At 47.1% G+C, this 16,032-nt stretch overlaps 1 protein-coding gene across 1 annotated transcript in view; it reads right to left on the bottom strand.

Annotated features, from left to right (window-relative positions):
- MARCH6 (membrane associated ring-CH-type finger 6) overlaps window positions 1-6,277 on the bottom strand; it is a 305,795-nt gene extending 299,518 nt beyond the window's left edge. Inside the window, exon 1 of the mRNA XM_029590037.1 lies at window positions 6,059-6,277. Within this exon, the coding sequence (XP_029445897.1) occupies window positions 6,059-6,077 (19 nt within the window). The 5' untranslated portion in view covers window positions 6,078-6,277. The remainder of the gene's footprint in view (window positions 1-6,058) is intronic.
- Window positions 6,278-16,032: the final 9,755 nt, after the last annotated feature.

Here is a 16,032-nt window from a genome sequence, read left to right as displayed (position 1 = left end):
AGAGAGAGAAATAAACAGGAGCGAGCCACCAAGGAACAAGAAGCTATCTGCAAGGTCATTGCTACTGCTTCAAATGTTTGTTTAAGAATGGCTTCAATCCTTCTATCATGTGCATCCTTTAAGGCCGCTCCTCCCACCATGGGGATAGTTACCCACTTAGAGACAGCACACACAAGCACATCCACTTTCTGAAAACTCATCCACTCTCGTGCCCTTGGATCCAGGGGTACAGGCCTTCCAAGACTAGACCACCTTTAAAAATTAGCCTCTGTGGTGCCCCACTCAAAATCAATCAATTCTTGAATGGCCTCCACAACAGGGAAAAAACAAGAGGCTTTATGCAAAGAAATTAAAATGGGATTTTTCTTTGGCTCAGACATGGAATCAGCCCCAGGTACTCCCAGCATCTTTAATGTCTGGGAAATCAGAGCCAGTTAGTCGTCTCTATGAAAGAACTGCAACATAGTCCTATACGGTTCCAGTCCTGGCAGAATTTTCCCATCTTCCAGAGAGTAAGGATCGGCTTCATCAGCCGTGCCATCCAGATCCCTATTGGGAATACCAGTTCCTGCTCCAGGTGTACTTCAGTGCTTGACCATAACATTAGGCGTGCGGGAGGTCACCACCTGAGACTCTGAGCTGGCAAAATTGGTCAGGGCAGAGGACTGTGGCTGAAGAAAGGATTGCAAACCTTGAAAGAAATTCTGCCCAAGACAAGACAGAAGGATCCATGCCAACATCAGGAGGCAACTATCCTGTGCCCACTGAGCTACCTTCCCCCGCTGACGAACCAGTTAAGGGAGTTCCAAAGTTAGGCGCTCCTTCTGACACATTACCCAGGCCCTCATCAAGCTGGGAAGAACCAGGCTTAGTAAAATCAGAGCCTCTAAACAGCACTGGCAAGTTAGAGGGGATGCCCAGATATGACAGGCATTTAGGTTTCTTAGCTACAAGTGTGTCCGTACACTTAAGTGACTGAAGGTGTTCGTCCAGCTGAATTTGTGCTGTAAAAAAAATGTGCATCTAAAACTTAAGCGTCCCAAAACCCAAACGCATAACCCTGTTTGACGAGCAACCAAAAAATAAGCACTCTAGACCAGATCATGCATACAGGCAAACGTGCGCTGAATTCAGACGCCGCTACCAATTGGACACCCAAGTGGGTGTCCAACCAGTTGTCAAAAAAACGGATGCACAGCCAGATGTACCAGCCAGATGTACTCTCACGAACGGACAGTCCTGAAGAGTGCAGCCTAATGCACAGGAAAACATTCAAAAACGCCGCTGGCCTACCATGCGGCACGCAGAGAAAAACCTAAGAGCAGGGCCTAGATCAAAAGGGCTGCTCAAACCGTAGGCTGCCCACGTCCCTTAAACTCCCTCACTGGCAGGAACGAATGTCAGATTGGCACACAGAGAACAGAGGAAGCCCTACAAAACAAACCCTCCCTTTTAAGCTTTACCTGAGCTCAGACCATCCTGGCTGAGTACAGAGTTGATCTCCAGCTGCAGTTGGAGAGGGCACATACTGTCACCTCCATGCTTGGCTTCCTGCACCTGTCTTTCAGCTGTTTCAACAGCTAAGTCCACACTGGCTGAAAAACCAGCTACCGGACCAAGGCACTCATCTGAGGGACCACAGAAATCACCTCAGGAATTCTCAACTGGGGGAGGGACCATGTGATATCACCGCAGGAGAGCAAGGCAAATTAATTTTCCTTCTTGTTCTCCTTCTAAAACTTAAAGAAATCCCCAGTAGGAAGATGCACAATACTAGCAGGCTGAAATTTCATTAGTTAGGTTTGGGTCCTTCTATTCCAGAACAGCACAGGGGCTCCAGAGGAAGATGACAGAGAACCTTCCTAAAGGTTCAGTTTATCAGTGCCGATTATTGGGCCAGTCAGAACACAAAAGCTCCATTGCTTACTGGGTTATGCACATTAGCAGAACAGTAGTACATCTGATATATTTAAATAATGTTAAGACATCTCTTATTTAGCCATGGACTGACATTATCCTCCCCACCCAGGTTCAGTCTTCAATCTCATCCCCTACTTCTTCAGCCTTCTCAATCTTCAGATTCACCTCCTCACCTTCCCTATTCATAACCCAGGTGGCATTCTTCTACTCCTCTCTCCCTCTGCTTATACCCACTTCCCCACCACAGCTTCCTCCCAGGCTTCAATCAGACCAAAGAAACCCAGGCCTCACACCCCACCTAGACCCCAATGACAGTTCCCAGGGCCCCAATCAGAGACCAAAGATGTTGCTGCTTCCCCAAGCCCTGAGCCATCTTACCAACTGCAAAAATCCACTCAACCCACATGAGTGAGCAAGTGGGTTTTAGAAAACCTTACTATCAGGCCGATACAGTAAGGAGCGGTAGGAAGAGCTGAGTTAGTGCCGGGCGCACCCGCGTTTGCCGCAAGCACAGTCCGGCTCACCTACCGCTCGATACTGTATTAAAATCGCATGCAAATGCAAGCCGCGTCCAAGAAGCATCCGTGAAGCGTTAGGCCCGCGCAACCCACTTTACTGTATAGGCGCTTTATACAGCGCCTATACAGTATCCTGGGTGCGTTGGTACCTGTCATTTCAAATGTCATTTCCCAACTTTAACCAAAGAAAACCTAAAAACCTAAAATCCTCTCCTCCCGAAGCGACTCGACATGTAAAATATGTAAAACCTAAAAACCTAAAATCCCCTCCTCCTGAAGCAACTCTAGCCAGCGAAGCGCATGACGTTACGGCGTACGCTTCGCTGGCTAGAGCGAGCGAAGCGTACGCCATGACGTCATGCGCTTCACTGGCTAGAGCGCCCAAATTGACGGGCGCTCAAGCCAATGAAAGCACATGAACGCGCGTGCGTGACGTCACAGCGTACGTCACGCACGCCCGTCCATGTGCTTTCATTGTCTTGAGCACCCATGCACTACGGGCATGCGTTCGTCCGTCTTCACCGGCGGGGGCCACTAGAAGCCGCTTTCGCCGCCGGCTGCCCCCTCCGGAGGACGGCAGAAAAGGCTGAAAGGGCTGAAAAAGAAACAAAAAGTAAGTTGGTTACACTTATTCACATATTTTACATGTCGAGTCGCTTCGGGAGGAGGGAATTTTAGGTTTTACATATTTTACATGTCCAGTCGCTTCGGGAGGAGGGGATTTTAGGTTTTACATATTTTACATGTCCAGTCGCTTCGGGATAAAGGGATTTTAGGTTTTCTTTTGGAGGAAAGTTTGCCGTCTACCCTTACACCTGCCTCTAACACAGGGGTAGGCGGTAAATTAGCAGGTTAAACGCGTGGCTAAACTGCAGGTTAAAAAGGCGATAGTCGGGGCGTGCGTTACTGAATGGGGGGGGGGGGGGGGTGGAGTAGCTAATCCCATCGTTTACATCTCATATACATTCCGCGGGCGGAAGGGGTTACTCGTTGATTTAAAGAGGCGGTAAGAATGTGTTAAAGGGGATAGTGAATCGCGGGTTGGACTAACGCGGCCAAATTGTGAGTAGAAGGCGGGTTAGAAGCAGGGTAACCCCGGCCGCACTTTACTGTAGTGACCTGTAAGGATGGTATTAACAGTGCACCCATACTGGGTTCCAACCAAAGCTGAACTTTCCCAAGTACCAAAAAGTTCTCTCTACATTGGGTCAGCAAGCAGGAGGAAAAAGTGTCTACAGCAGGCAGTGTTCTCTTACCAGTCACCCAAAAAAAAAAAAAACAACCTTACTATTGCCACAGGATCTCCTCCTAACCCAGTCTACCCCAAGAATGAAAATGGCAGCACAAAGGATGCAATTTGAGGCCCCCCAGTTGCTTTTTTCTCCTCCCCTTTCACGTTTCCTTCCGAAATAGAAAGCATACAAGGGAAAGGAGAGAATCCATGAAGACCAGGAGCACTCTACCTGTGCTATCCCATGCTGCAGGCCTCCCAAATTCTCTAGTCTGCCCAGCAAGCCTTCTGGTTAAGGATAGTTGCAAATCGCGCTCTATGCAGACTTACCCTCAAGCTTTCTGTTATGAGTAGTAGCAACTGCTGCTCCATGCAGGCTATCCCAGAGCCTTTGGTTAAGGGTAGTATCAACTATGATATCAAATGGAGATAAATAGAAAACAGAAGAAGGTAGACAGGAAAGAAAGGAAGGAAGAAAGGTACACATGGAGGACAAAAATGAGAAAGATGCACCGTGGGGAAAAATTGGGTGGGACATGAAGCAGAGCAACATGGGGATATATAGGAGAGGAAAAAAATAGAAATAAGGGGGGAGGGGAAGGGTGATGTTAGTTGGTCCATCTCTGGTTCAGAGACAGCAAATTTTGGTCCTCAAGTTCTGCATGCAGGGTTAGTTTTCAGGATTTCTAAAATACCTGAAATGTATTTGCATATAATTGATTATCAGCTCAATTTGGCTGTCTTGAAAACCAAAGTGCTTGTGGCACTTAAAGACTGAAGTTCGCAATCCTTGCTGGCTCCTAAAAATTACCTAACACCTAGGATTTTCTAACATTTTTCCCAGACAGTTCCAAAGGAAGCCAGTCAGTGACCCCCTACCAAGGGCTGTCACTGTGACAACTGGTTTATGGAAGTAGAAGGGTGAGACCTAACTGCCTAACAGTCATGAATGTAGGCCATAGTGCCTAAGATTCATTAGCCCCCTCCCTCATAGCCAAAGACCTGAATTTTTCCCACTGATGACCCTGTCTTGGCAAAATCTAGGCAAATAACGAAAACTAAGTTTAACTGAATAAGGACTAGAATAGACAAGAGAAACTAGTGTCTGGGATTTGGCAGGTACTTATGACCACTATTAGAGTATCTTTTATATACTTTTAAGATGTAAGGAAAAGAAAGTGGCACAAATGTCATAGCAAAATTGTAAAACTCAGTTTCATTTGTACCTTTGTTTCACTTCACCAGCTTTTTTTTTTTTTATAGTAGACATATAAAGCTAGTTTACAATTTTAACCTGGTCATAAAAAGCGATCAAGTTGAAGCATTTGGGGCTTTTCAATGTCACAGAACAACCCAAAGAAGTTACTAACAATTAATGTATTATTTGGACTTATTATCCACCTTTTTGAATAAGGTGGTCACCCCAGGCAGGGTACAACATATTAATATTTTATTGCACGTCATTAACAAGAGCTATTAGATTTTTTATGCAAACAGCCTTCCACCTTAGCACTACACTTTTGTGGTCTTATTTTCCTTGCCAAGATCAGAAAACCAATATACACAAAACGTTACATGTAAAGAAATAAAATCATCCAAAAAGGAATACTCTAAAAGAACAATTTTCATAAGCAAAAATCCTGTTCAATAAGGACTCTCTCAAGAACAGAAAATTAAGTTAGAAGGAAACTTCAAAGCCAGAAAGACGTGTACACCAGAAAAACATCCAGCCACCCCTTGCATAACCCAACAAGTAACAGTTTTAGATCAGTTTCTTAACTAACGCCAGCAATTCAGGAAATAGTATGTTAAAACAGAAAAGTATGTAACTCAATTGCCCTGCACACGCCAAGGAAAGAAACTGGTCGATATATATATATACCTGGGAACATGTACAGCTATATACACACAGGATCCTCCATATATTAGGTTCTGACAGGTGCACAGACAGCACTGTGCAACTTGTAACCGTTTCTCACCTCCCTCATAAAGGCCCAACCCACGTAAACGGTGCGCTGCCGGACTCTGGGCTTACAGGGTTGCCGTACCTCCTCCTGCGGGCCTCTCTGACACCCTCTAACCCCCCAGTCCCCTTACAGGAAGACGGCGGGAGTTAAGAGAGTAACACACATCCCGAGCAGAGAAGCAAGCGAGAGGCCAGACAGACCCTCCCCAAGTGTGACCCAGGGACCCTCGCGGCGATATTATATGCACAGTAAAACCGCAATAAGAGGGGGGGGGGGGGGGGGGGGAGGAGGGGGTCGCACCGGAGAAGGGCGGTGACACACAACAACACAGCGAGACAGCGGCACCTCGCACAGTCTCCCTCTCATCCGCCCCACTCCTGCCCCTCATCTCCCGGGGCTGCGGGTGTCGAGAGACCTCTCACCTTCCTCGGCAGTTTCCATCTTGTCTCGCTCCGTGACGCAGAGTCTCTCTCGCTGGCGGGCGCGCAGCCGAAGTGCGTTCTGACCCTCTCCCTTACGCACGCACCGACGCGGCCAGCGGCGGCTAGAGCGCGAGGGCGGGAAAGGATAAAGTGCGCACGCGCGATCATGCCAGACGCCCTCCTGCGGGAGGCGGAGACGGAAGTAAATGATTTTTTTCTCCCTTCCTCGTGCGGCTGTGAATACATAAGCACATGTGTGACAAAAGCACGTAGTCAACGGAAATGCGTACGTACACTGGGACGTCATGACGTGAAACGTAAGGAGACTACCTGGTGATAGCATCCATCCTGCTTCCTGGGAAACGAGGAGCTGCTCTTGTGAAACTATGCGGTCTCGTGACCTCAGTTAACTTGATGACTGGCATGCAATTCCGAGCCGTACAGAATCAATGGAACCAGTCTCTGTCCTCCTAACGTTCCTCGTAGAACCAAGATCATATAATTCGTTGTTGCTTGGCGTTAATTAGTCGCTTTACAGCCTCTCTGCGCTGAGATATCTCCAGAATACTAGCATTGTCCCTTCTGTACTTTGTACTTCTATTATTTTTTAATGTTCTTTTTCACCACTTTATTTTACTACTGCATGTGCAGATTGTTAAGCTACAATCTGAAAGCTCTGATCCAGTTCCTTTTAGGCACATTTTATCCATCGCAGGTATATATTGAACATAAGAAGCTGCCATACTGTGGGAGTGGGAGGTATCAGTGCCAATCCAGATTGCAAGTACCTGTCAAGTACCCAAACAGTAAATAAATTCATGCTACTAATACCGGTAATAAATAGTGGCTATTTCCTAAATCAACTTGATTAGTAACAGTTAATGGACTTCTCCAAGAACTTATCCAAACCTTTTTTAAACTCAGCTGCACTATCTGTCCAAACCACATTCTCTGGCAACAGATTCCAGAGCTTAATTGTGGGCTGAGTGAAAAAGAATTTTCTCCAATTTGTTTTAAATGTGCTACTTGCTAACATATGAATATGCATAATAAAGATTTGATGCGCTGCCTCTATTGTATGCAAATTTATCGTATGCATATTAATTGTGGATATCCTGAAAACCTGGCCTGTATATGTCCCTCGAGGACTGGAGTTCACCATCAAAGGACTAAGTGCTACTCACTATCGGGGTCATTAATCAAATTGCGTTATGGCGTTTTTGCATGCGTCAACACGTTTTAATGCAGGGCATCCCAAACTGAGTCTCCATGGTATGCAAATTGATCTCATGCATATTCATTGTGGATATCCTGAAAACCTGACTCGCTGTGGGGTTCCCAGGACAGGTTTGGGAAGCCCTGCCTTAAGAACTGCAAAAACACCTTAATCAAGTTAATGTAAATTGAGTGAAAAGAATTTTCTTCAATTTGTTTTAAATGAGCTATTTGCTAACTTCATGTAGTGCCCCCTGGTCCTTTTATTATCTGAGAGAGTAAATAGCCAATTTACATTAACTTTTTCAAGTTCTTTCATGATTTTGTAGACCTCTGTCATATTCCCCCTCAATTGTCTCTTCTCAAAAATGAATGGCCCAAACTTCCTTAGCCTTACCTCATAGGGCAGCCTTTCCATGCCCCTTATCATTTTGGTTGCCCTTCTCTGCACTTTCTCCAGTGTAACTATATCTTTTTCGAGATAGTAATATCTAATTTGAAATCAGGGAAGGCCCCAGGAGTAGATGGATTCTCATCTAAATTTTATATTATTTTCAATCTAGCTGTTATCCGACCTCTAGTCGAGATGTTTAATTTTTTAAGGGAAAATAGGGAGTTGGATACTGGAGTCAATATGACTGGCATAAGGTCTTGGCTAAGGAGGGAAGAGATCCAACTCTATGCAGCTCTTACCAACCTATATCTTTGATAAACTTGGATTTAAACATTTTGGCAAAGGTATTGGCCCTGAGATTGGGTAAAGTTGCCCCTTTATACATGAAGTGTTGCATCGGAGGTGGACCCTTGCACCGAGAGTGGGTTGACGCAACCTGTAGGTAGGGACCTAAGGGTCCCCACCGTCGGCAGGTGGAGTGGGCTGAAGATAGAGGCCGCTGGAGCTTCACCTATACCAGCCCTCATTCCCCGCGGGTTGAGCCTTTGGGTGCCGGGGCCGGCAGGACTTAGGTGGGCCTCAAGGTTGGTTTGTGAAGTAAGGCGGTTCAGCCCAGAGACAGCAGTCGATAGGTGGCGTAGTCTTACCCTGGACTGGGTTCAGTACAGGAACTCAGGTACCATTGGAACAGGAGGTAACTGGAGGTGCCTGAGCAAAGAAAGGCCGAAGCCTTGTAAGGCTCCATTATTAATTAGATTTTTGTTACCTTTTAGGTATATACCAGTTTTTGTATTTTTAATTTTATTTTAATTCCATTTTATTTTAATTTTATCTTTTATTTTTACTTTGTAAACCGTTTTGACAAAAAAAAAAACCTTGCTTTGAAAAACGGTATATAAATACTTTTAAATAAATAAATAAATAGATAAATAAGTCCACGTCCAGGAAGTAGGCTGGAGGATGCATCACTGACAGGCTGGAGTCAGGGCTGGCGGCAAGTGAAGGTCGTGGCAAGTAATAAAGAACTCTGGACATGGAGTAATCTGTAGTGTAGTCAATCAAAGCAAGGGTCAGGGCACGGAGAAGGTAGGCGTGGTCAAATGTACCAAAAGGTCCGGAGTTGGAGATAGGTTAAAGAGTAGTCAAACGTAGCAAAGGTCCGGGATTGGAGATAGGTTAAAGAGTAGTCAAACGTAGCAAAGGTCCGGGGTTGGAGATAGGTTAAAGAGTAGTCAAACGTAGCAAAGGTCCGGGGTTGGAGATGGGCTGAAGAGTAGTCAAACGTAGCAAAGGTCCGGGGTTAGTGATAGGCTGAAGAGTAGTCAAACATAGCAAAGGTCCGGGGTTGGAGATAGGCTGAAGAGTAGTCAAACGTAGCAAAGGTCTGGGGTTGGTGACAGGCTGAAGAGTAGTCAAACGTAGCAAAGGTCCGGGGTTGGAGATGGGCTGAAGAGTAGTCAAACGTAGCAAAGGTCCGGGGTTGGTGATAGGCTGAAGAGTAGTCAAACGTAGCAAAGGACCGGGGTTGGAGATGGGCTGAAGAGTAGTCAAACATAGCAAAGGTCCGGGGTTGGTGATAGGCTGAAGAGTAGTCAAATGTAGCAAAGGTCCGGTGTTGGAGATGGGCTGAAGAGTAGTCAAACGTAGCAAAGGTCTGGGGTTGGTGATAGTCTGAAGAGTAGTCAAACAAAGCCAAGTCGAAATCCAGGAAGTCAGTCCAACACATAGACAGGGCAGGAACAAGGAAGACTGGAACCGGGAACCACAGAAGACAGGAACACAACGTAGAGACGATTCTCTATCAGCAATGAGTACGAGGAGACCTGTTGCAAAGGCAACGTTATGGAACGAGGCCTGAGCTTATATATGCTGAAGAGTCTGATGTCAGCATCCGGGGTTGTGGCTAGGTTCCCACCGTGGGCCCTTTAAAAAAAAATCAGTGATGCGCACATGCCTAGGGAGGAGCACAGCGCGGATGGTGGCATCTCTTCGTAGGCCATGCGGAGAAGCCCAACAAGCAGTGACATCTTGGCTGGCGATACTGGGGTCCATGGCAGAGCCGGAGGCACCAGAGGCGACCCAAGGTTGGAGCTGGCGGCCCACCACCGCCAGTGAAGAGGAACCAGGAGCTGTAGTCCGTACAAGAAGGTGAGAGGACTGCGTTGTGGGTCTGCCGCAGGCGGCACTTGTAACATGGAGATCAGTTAGGATTTGTCCTGGGTAGATTAGCTGCAGATGATGTGAGGAGGGTGGTAAATTTAATGTAGTGGGTGAATTCTAAAGAGGTTTCTGTGGTATTACTGGCCATAGATGTGGAAAAGGCATTTGACAGGGTGCACTGGCTATTCTTATTCCAGGGTTTGAGACAAAGGGGATTGGGTGACTATTTCAAAAAGTGGGTACAAGCGTTATATAATCAACCTTGTATTAGGATCAGTGGCGGGGGCGGGGGCGAGGAGGGCAGTATTCCGCATGGTTCTCAGTAGGGAGAGGTACCAGACAAGGGTGCCGTTATCACTTTTATTTGCACTCTAATTGGAACCCTTGGCAACAAACATCAGGTTGCATCTGTTTATAAAGGGAATTACTGTAGGAGAAAATTGTTACAAGATGACATTATTTGCAGAGAATTTGTTGTTTACGCTGACTGATCCCAAATTGTCTTTAATATTTTTTTTTAGATGAGTTGAGGGGCTAGGGGCCATTTTGGGATTTAAAGTCAATGAAAATAATTCAGAAGTTTTGAACATTACCATGACTAAGGAAGAAGTGTGTGCTTTGCAGAGCCTTCTCGATGAGCCAATGAGAGTGTGAAATATTTGGATATATGGTTGTGCTCGAACATAGGCAACTTATAGGATTTTAATTATAGACCATTAGTGGAGGGGAAATATAGGGATTTAGAGAGGTGGGAGTAACTTCAGTTATCCTGGATGGGAAGAATACACAATGTCCAAAACAACATTTTGCTTAGATTTTGCCATGTTTTTCAAACTCTTCCTAATCATGTTTCTAATGCAATGATTAGAATTGGGAGGGGAAAATCTTTGGATTAATTTGGAGGAAGAAGCCACCATCCAAAACATCAGGGGTGTTTGGGAATACCGAGGCTGGGGTATTACTATATTGTAGCTCAACTGAGGGCAGTACTGGAATGGCATTGCGTGAAGAAACAGAAACTTTGGATAGCTTTAGAGAGAGAGATAGCTGGAATTTCATCCCTGGATAGCCTTGTGTGGTTGACAGAAGGCCTGGTGGAGAGTCTAGAAAGGGCATCACCTTGTACTAAGATGATAGCCTTATGGGTTAAAGTCAGAAAACTATTGTTGGGAGACAAACATTGTTGGCTTAGAGCCTCTTTTCAACATAATAAAGATTTCCCTCTGGGTAATTCTAAAGGGGTGGTAGCCAGATGGCTGACAATGAGATTGGTGAGACTAGGCCAGATTTGGGATGGAAAAGGGGTAAGGTCTTTTGAACAACTGGGCCATAGTTATGCCCTAAGAGAAAGTGATATGTTCATTTATTTTCAAGTAGCTTTGTTTATTTGATCTAGGGGGTTATTAAGGGCCCTACAATAGAATAGGATGATGTTTGAGGCATATTGTGATAAAGTGGATGGGGTCTCCAAAGCTATATCAAAAATGAATGCACTGCTGTTGGTAGGGTTGCCAACTGGCTCCAGATTTTCAGAACAGGTTGATCTAGTCTTGGTTTTATCCCATTGCATACTGAAACTTATTTTGATTTCCCAATTCCATTCCCTAAGAAAAGCAAGACTATAAATATCTGCATTCAGGGGAGTAAAACCAGAACTGGATCAACCAACCTGAAAATCTGGAGCCATTTGGCAACCCTAGCTGTTGGGAGTTTTGGGAACAAAACCGAATCACTTAATACCTTGTGAAAAAAATTTGGGGGTTGTGCTGGAAGAGGAAGCATGGGACCTGTGTTGTTAATTAACAGGGAAAAATTCAATTTCATCAAACATTGTGGAGACTGGATATAAGATTCTTTATAGATGGAACCCGACCCCAGCCAAATTAAATAAAATATATCCCTCAGTCTCAGATATCTATTAGTGGGGTCATAGGGTGAAGGGTGAGTTCTTTCATCTGTGATGGACATGTCCCAAAGTAGAGAGGTATTGAGACATGATTATAGAATTAGTATGTGAGATTATGGGATGGAAGGTGGGGAAGAAGCCTGAATTGTTACTGCTGTCCATGGATTTGGGAGATGGGAGGAGAAATTGAGGCGGTTGATCCTTCATATCATTGTTGCAGCTAGATGTGAATTGTCAGCATGGTGACATAGGGAAGAGGCCCCCATCCAAAGGTAATGTGCAAATATGGTTGGCTAGAGTGTTTACAATGGGTAATAAGCTTACTGCTATATTACATGATTCCCTTCAAACTTTTGAAAAATCTTGGGCACCATATCTTGTCTGGAAGGAAAAGGGGAGCTTGACTTAAAATTGAATTAAAAGTGTATGACTTTAGATTTCTTTATGATTGAGGTTCACACAGACATACCACTCGAGTATGGGGGGAAGAAGATGAAAGGGATTGGGGGGAAGAGGGGGATGAAGACAATCCAGTGGGAGCACTGAGAGGAGAGGATCACCTTGCTGGTGGCTGAAAGGAATCAGTAAGTTTTGCTTGGGAAAATTTTCTTTTTTAAAAGTATTGGGGCGAAGTTAACTATTTGGGAATAATATTTAGTGTGTTTGTGTGTTTTGTGCTTTTAATAGTCAGTAAGGCAGCGAATAAACAGAAGTTAGACTGTATTTTTAAATAGTCAGTCTGTAAGGCAGCTAATAAGCAGTAGTTAATGTGTTTATTTTAATAGTCTATAAGGCAGCTAATAAGCAGAAGTTAGTGTTTGTATATTTAAAAAAAAAAAAATAAGGTAGCCAGAAGCTAGAAATAAGCTAGGAGCAGTGTATACCTGTTACGGCCATCAGTCGCAGACGGCTGCAACCACTAATGCTCACCTCTTTCTTTGCTGCCTTGTCAATATTGGGAAGAACGGCGACGTCTGCCAGCGACTGACGACCTACCTGGCATTCCCTGGACAGCGTGGGCGCTGCCGACCACCATCTTGCCCCAGGAATCACATAGGTGCGCGCGCACGCAAGGGCCATTCTTGTACACGTCATGGCGGGAACCTCGGGGGCGTCCCTTCCTGATGACATCTTCGGTCTGCTGTGCTTAACCTGACTGGCCCTTCCTTTCGATGAGATAGCAAGGATTTCCCTCGTTGCTGAATCCACTCTCGCTCACAGACTTCCTGTTTCTGCATTCGGCGTGAGACGCCTTGGGTACCCGCTTCTCGGGGACCCTTCCTCGTCTCTGGCTATCTGCTCCTCGGAGGGCCTTCTGCCTTGGACTGCTACCTGTCCCGCTCCTCGGGACCCTTCCTGGAACTACCCTTCAGTGAGTACCTAACTCCACGGATCTACTCTACCAACTCTTGTGGGATCCTCTCCAGTGTACCCTGTTCCTCAGGCCACTACTGTATTCTCTCTAGTAAGAGCTACTCCAGTGTACCTTGCACTGCAGGCCACTACCGCTTCATCTCCAGGACTCTCTCCGTGTTCCGGTGCCTCGGACCTCCACCATACCATCTCTGTGGGGAATCCCTCGGTGTACCCTGCGCTGCAGGCCACTACCATACCATCACTATGGAGAAACAACCTGGGTATTTCCTGTGCTACAGGTCACTACCCTATTGTCACTACTGAGAGACTCCTTCGGTGTACCTGCGCTGCAGGTCACGACCTGTCATCACTACAAAGAGACTTCCTTGGCATACCCCACCCTGCAGGCCACTACCGGATCTCCTTCTCTGAGGTATTCCCTATGGGTATACCCCTCTACTCTGACATTACCACTTCTCCTGCACTCCCGCTCCGTGGGCTGTGTTCTTCTATCTATCTAATAAAGACTCTATTCCACTGCTGTCTCTGACATCTGCTGGGACCAATCCTCCCGACGGTGAGGCTCACAGGGCTCCTCCGTGTGGGCGGTGACACCTCTCACCTAGGCCCAGGGTCCACACACTAACAAACCATAACAATAGCTAAGTAAAAAGGTTGAAAGATTCAGTTCAGTTACTCACCTTGGAAAGGTGTTAAGGGAGTATGAGTTGGTATGATTAGGTACTAACATTTGTTAATCAAGAGAGGAGTGAATCACTCTGACTAACTGAAGTGTTAAGGTTATGTGATTGATCTGATTAGGTACCATCATTTGTTAATCAGAACAACAGTGAGTCACTCAGGACAACTAACTGTTGTGTAAATCTCCAAAGGGATTGTTTTGCACTAATTTATCTTAGAAACACAATATATATTGCAAGGGAAGTGTTATGTTTTCGCTTGGGAGCGATCCCAGCTGAGGGGTTTTAGTGTGCCCTTGGGCCTCAGCCCGATCACAGACGAATCTTGGACCGAACCGAGCGTTGGCAGTGTGTCCCAGCATGGACGGAGACAAGGTCTTACCCTCTGCCGGACCTGCATGCTTCCGGAGCCAACAAGTTAATGTTGGTAGATGAACAGTCCTCCGACCGTTCCCAGCCCTTTCGGACCTGCCGCTTAGGAATGGTATGAAGCAGCAGGCCGGACTGAGGATGAGGGCAGACGGAGGCCTTGTGACACAGAGGACTCGAGACGTGAAGACACTGGAAGTAGATGAGGAGCTTGGAAGACTCGACAAGACGAGGAGCTTGGAAGACTCTTAGGCGAGACGAGAAGCTGGGAAGGTTAGACATTGGCACTGTCTCTTAGGGCGCCCTACACAGCCCACTACTCAGTGCGGACCCAATGGGCTGGTCACGGACCACCCTGTCCCACTGCGCGCCGTCCACAGCCTAAGAAGACTGGTCACGGACCACGCAAGAGCGGGACGAGCACAGGAAGAGGATACAGCCCAGGCGAGACTCCAGTGACAAAGCTGATGTCACCCGGAGAACCGCAAGAGCTGGCAGGTCAGGAAGACTCCGGAGCGCAGGAAACGAATCCAACTGCAGGCAACTCCAATGACAGAGAAGTGTCACCCGGAGAACCATGGAGCTGGCAGGTCAGGAGAACTTGGAAGGCACTGGAGAGGAACATCAGGAAGGCTGAAACATCAGGAAGCGAGATATCAGGAAGCCTGGATGAGGGACCTCAGGAGACGAAGACACGGACCACAAGAACAGACGAGACATGGAGCTCCAAAAAAGACAGAGACCTGACTGAGCACTGGAATATAGGGACTTCCAGGAGTGAAGTAACTCCGACGCAAGGCAAGGGTGAAATGCAGGAGCAGCCCTTTTATTTATAGGGCTGACACAGGAAACAGTCCTTAGGTGGGGCCCAGGGCATATCTGGCCCTGGGCCCTTTAAATCTAGCAAGGAGGCGCGGCCGCGCACCTAGGAGCAGGAACAGGAAGCTGTGTAGGACCATGGTCAGCGGCCCTGCACAGACGTTGATGAGGACGAAGCAGGGCTAGGCCGAGGAGCAGGCCCCGACGTCGGCAGCGGCTCCTACCACTGCAGGAGGAAGCCAAAGCGGCTCCGGTTGCCAGGCAAGCCCGGGGATTGCGGCCTCCGGCCACGAAGATGACGTTGGATTCAGCGGCGGCTCCAGCTGCGAAGAAGCATGGCGGCAGGCCTGCCGTGCCGGGGAGGCAGCCCAAAGTCCGCGGTGAAAAGGAGAGCTGATGGGCAGCCTGCGGGCCGCAAAGGCAACGGAGTCCGCAGCACCAGCCACAGAGAAGGCCTGACATCGGCAGCGTCCGGCCGCATCGGGAAGGCAGCAGCAGGGAGGTAAGGAGCCTGCTTGCTGCCGTAACTTGCGCACACCGGCCAGCTGCCGGCGCACAATTTCCCGGCACAGCAGCAAATGACCACTGTGCCGGAGGCCTCAGTTCTGCCCCTGTCCCGCCCCTTTCACAAAGCCCTGGGACATACGCGCGTCCCAGGGATTTGCGCGCATCACCAGGCCTATACAAAATAGGCTCAGCTTGCACAGGAGCAGTAATGCGCGTAAATCCTTTTAAAATCCGCCCCATAGTGAATTCACTAATACATTTAAAGGACACTACTTAGACACATTCCTACTCCCATAGCAGCCTAAAACTTAACTAGGAACTGAACAAATTTGAGATGAAGGCAGCAGTCCAGCAGCAACAAGGGGGTTTCCCAGTCTTTTGCATCGAGTGTCACATGTATGATTTTTTACCCGCCAGTGAGAAATTGTACATGTGCATGCGATGCAAAGAGCTCCTGTCTCTCAGAGAACGAGTCTGATCTCTGGAGGCTAGAGTGGCAGACCTGGAGGAGCTGAGGCAGACAGAAAGGTACATAGATGAGACCTTC

Source organism: Rhinatrema bivittatum, chromosome 2 (assembly GCF_901001135.1).
Source record: "Rhinatrema bivittatum chromosome 2, aRhiBiv1.1, whole genome shotgun sequence".
Lineage (NCBI taxonomy): Eukaryota > Metazoa > Chordata > Amphibia > Gymnophiona > Rhinatrematidae > Rhinatrema > Rhinatrema bivittatum.
This window is presented reverse-complemented; position numbering and strand designations above follow the sequence as displayed.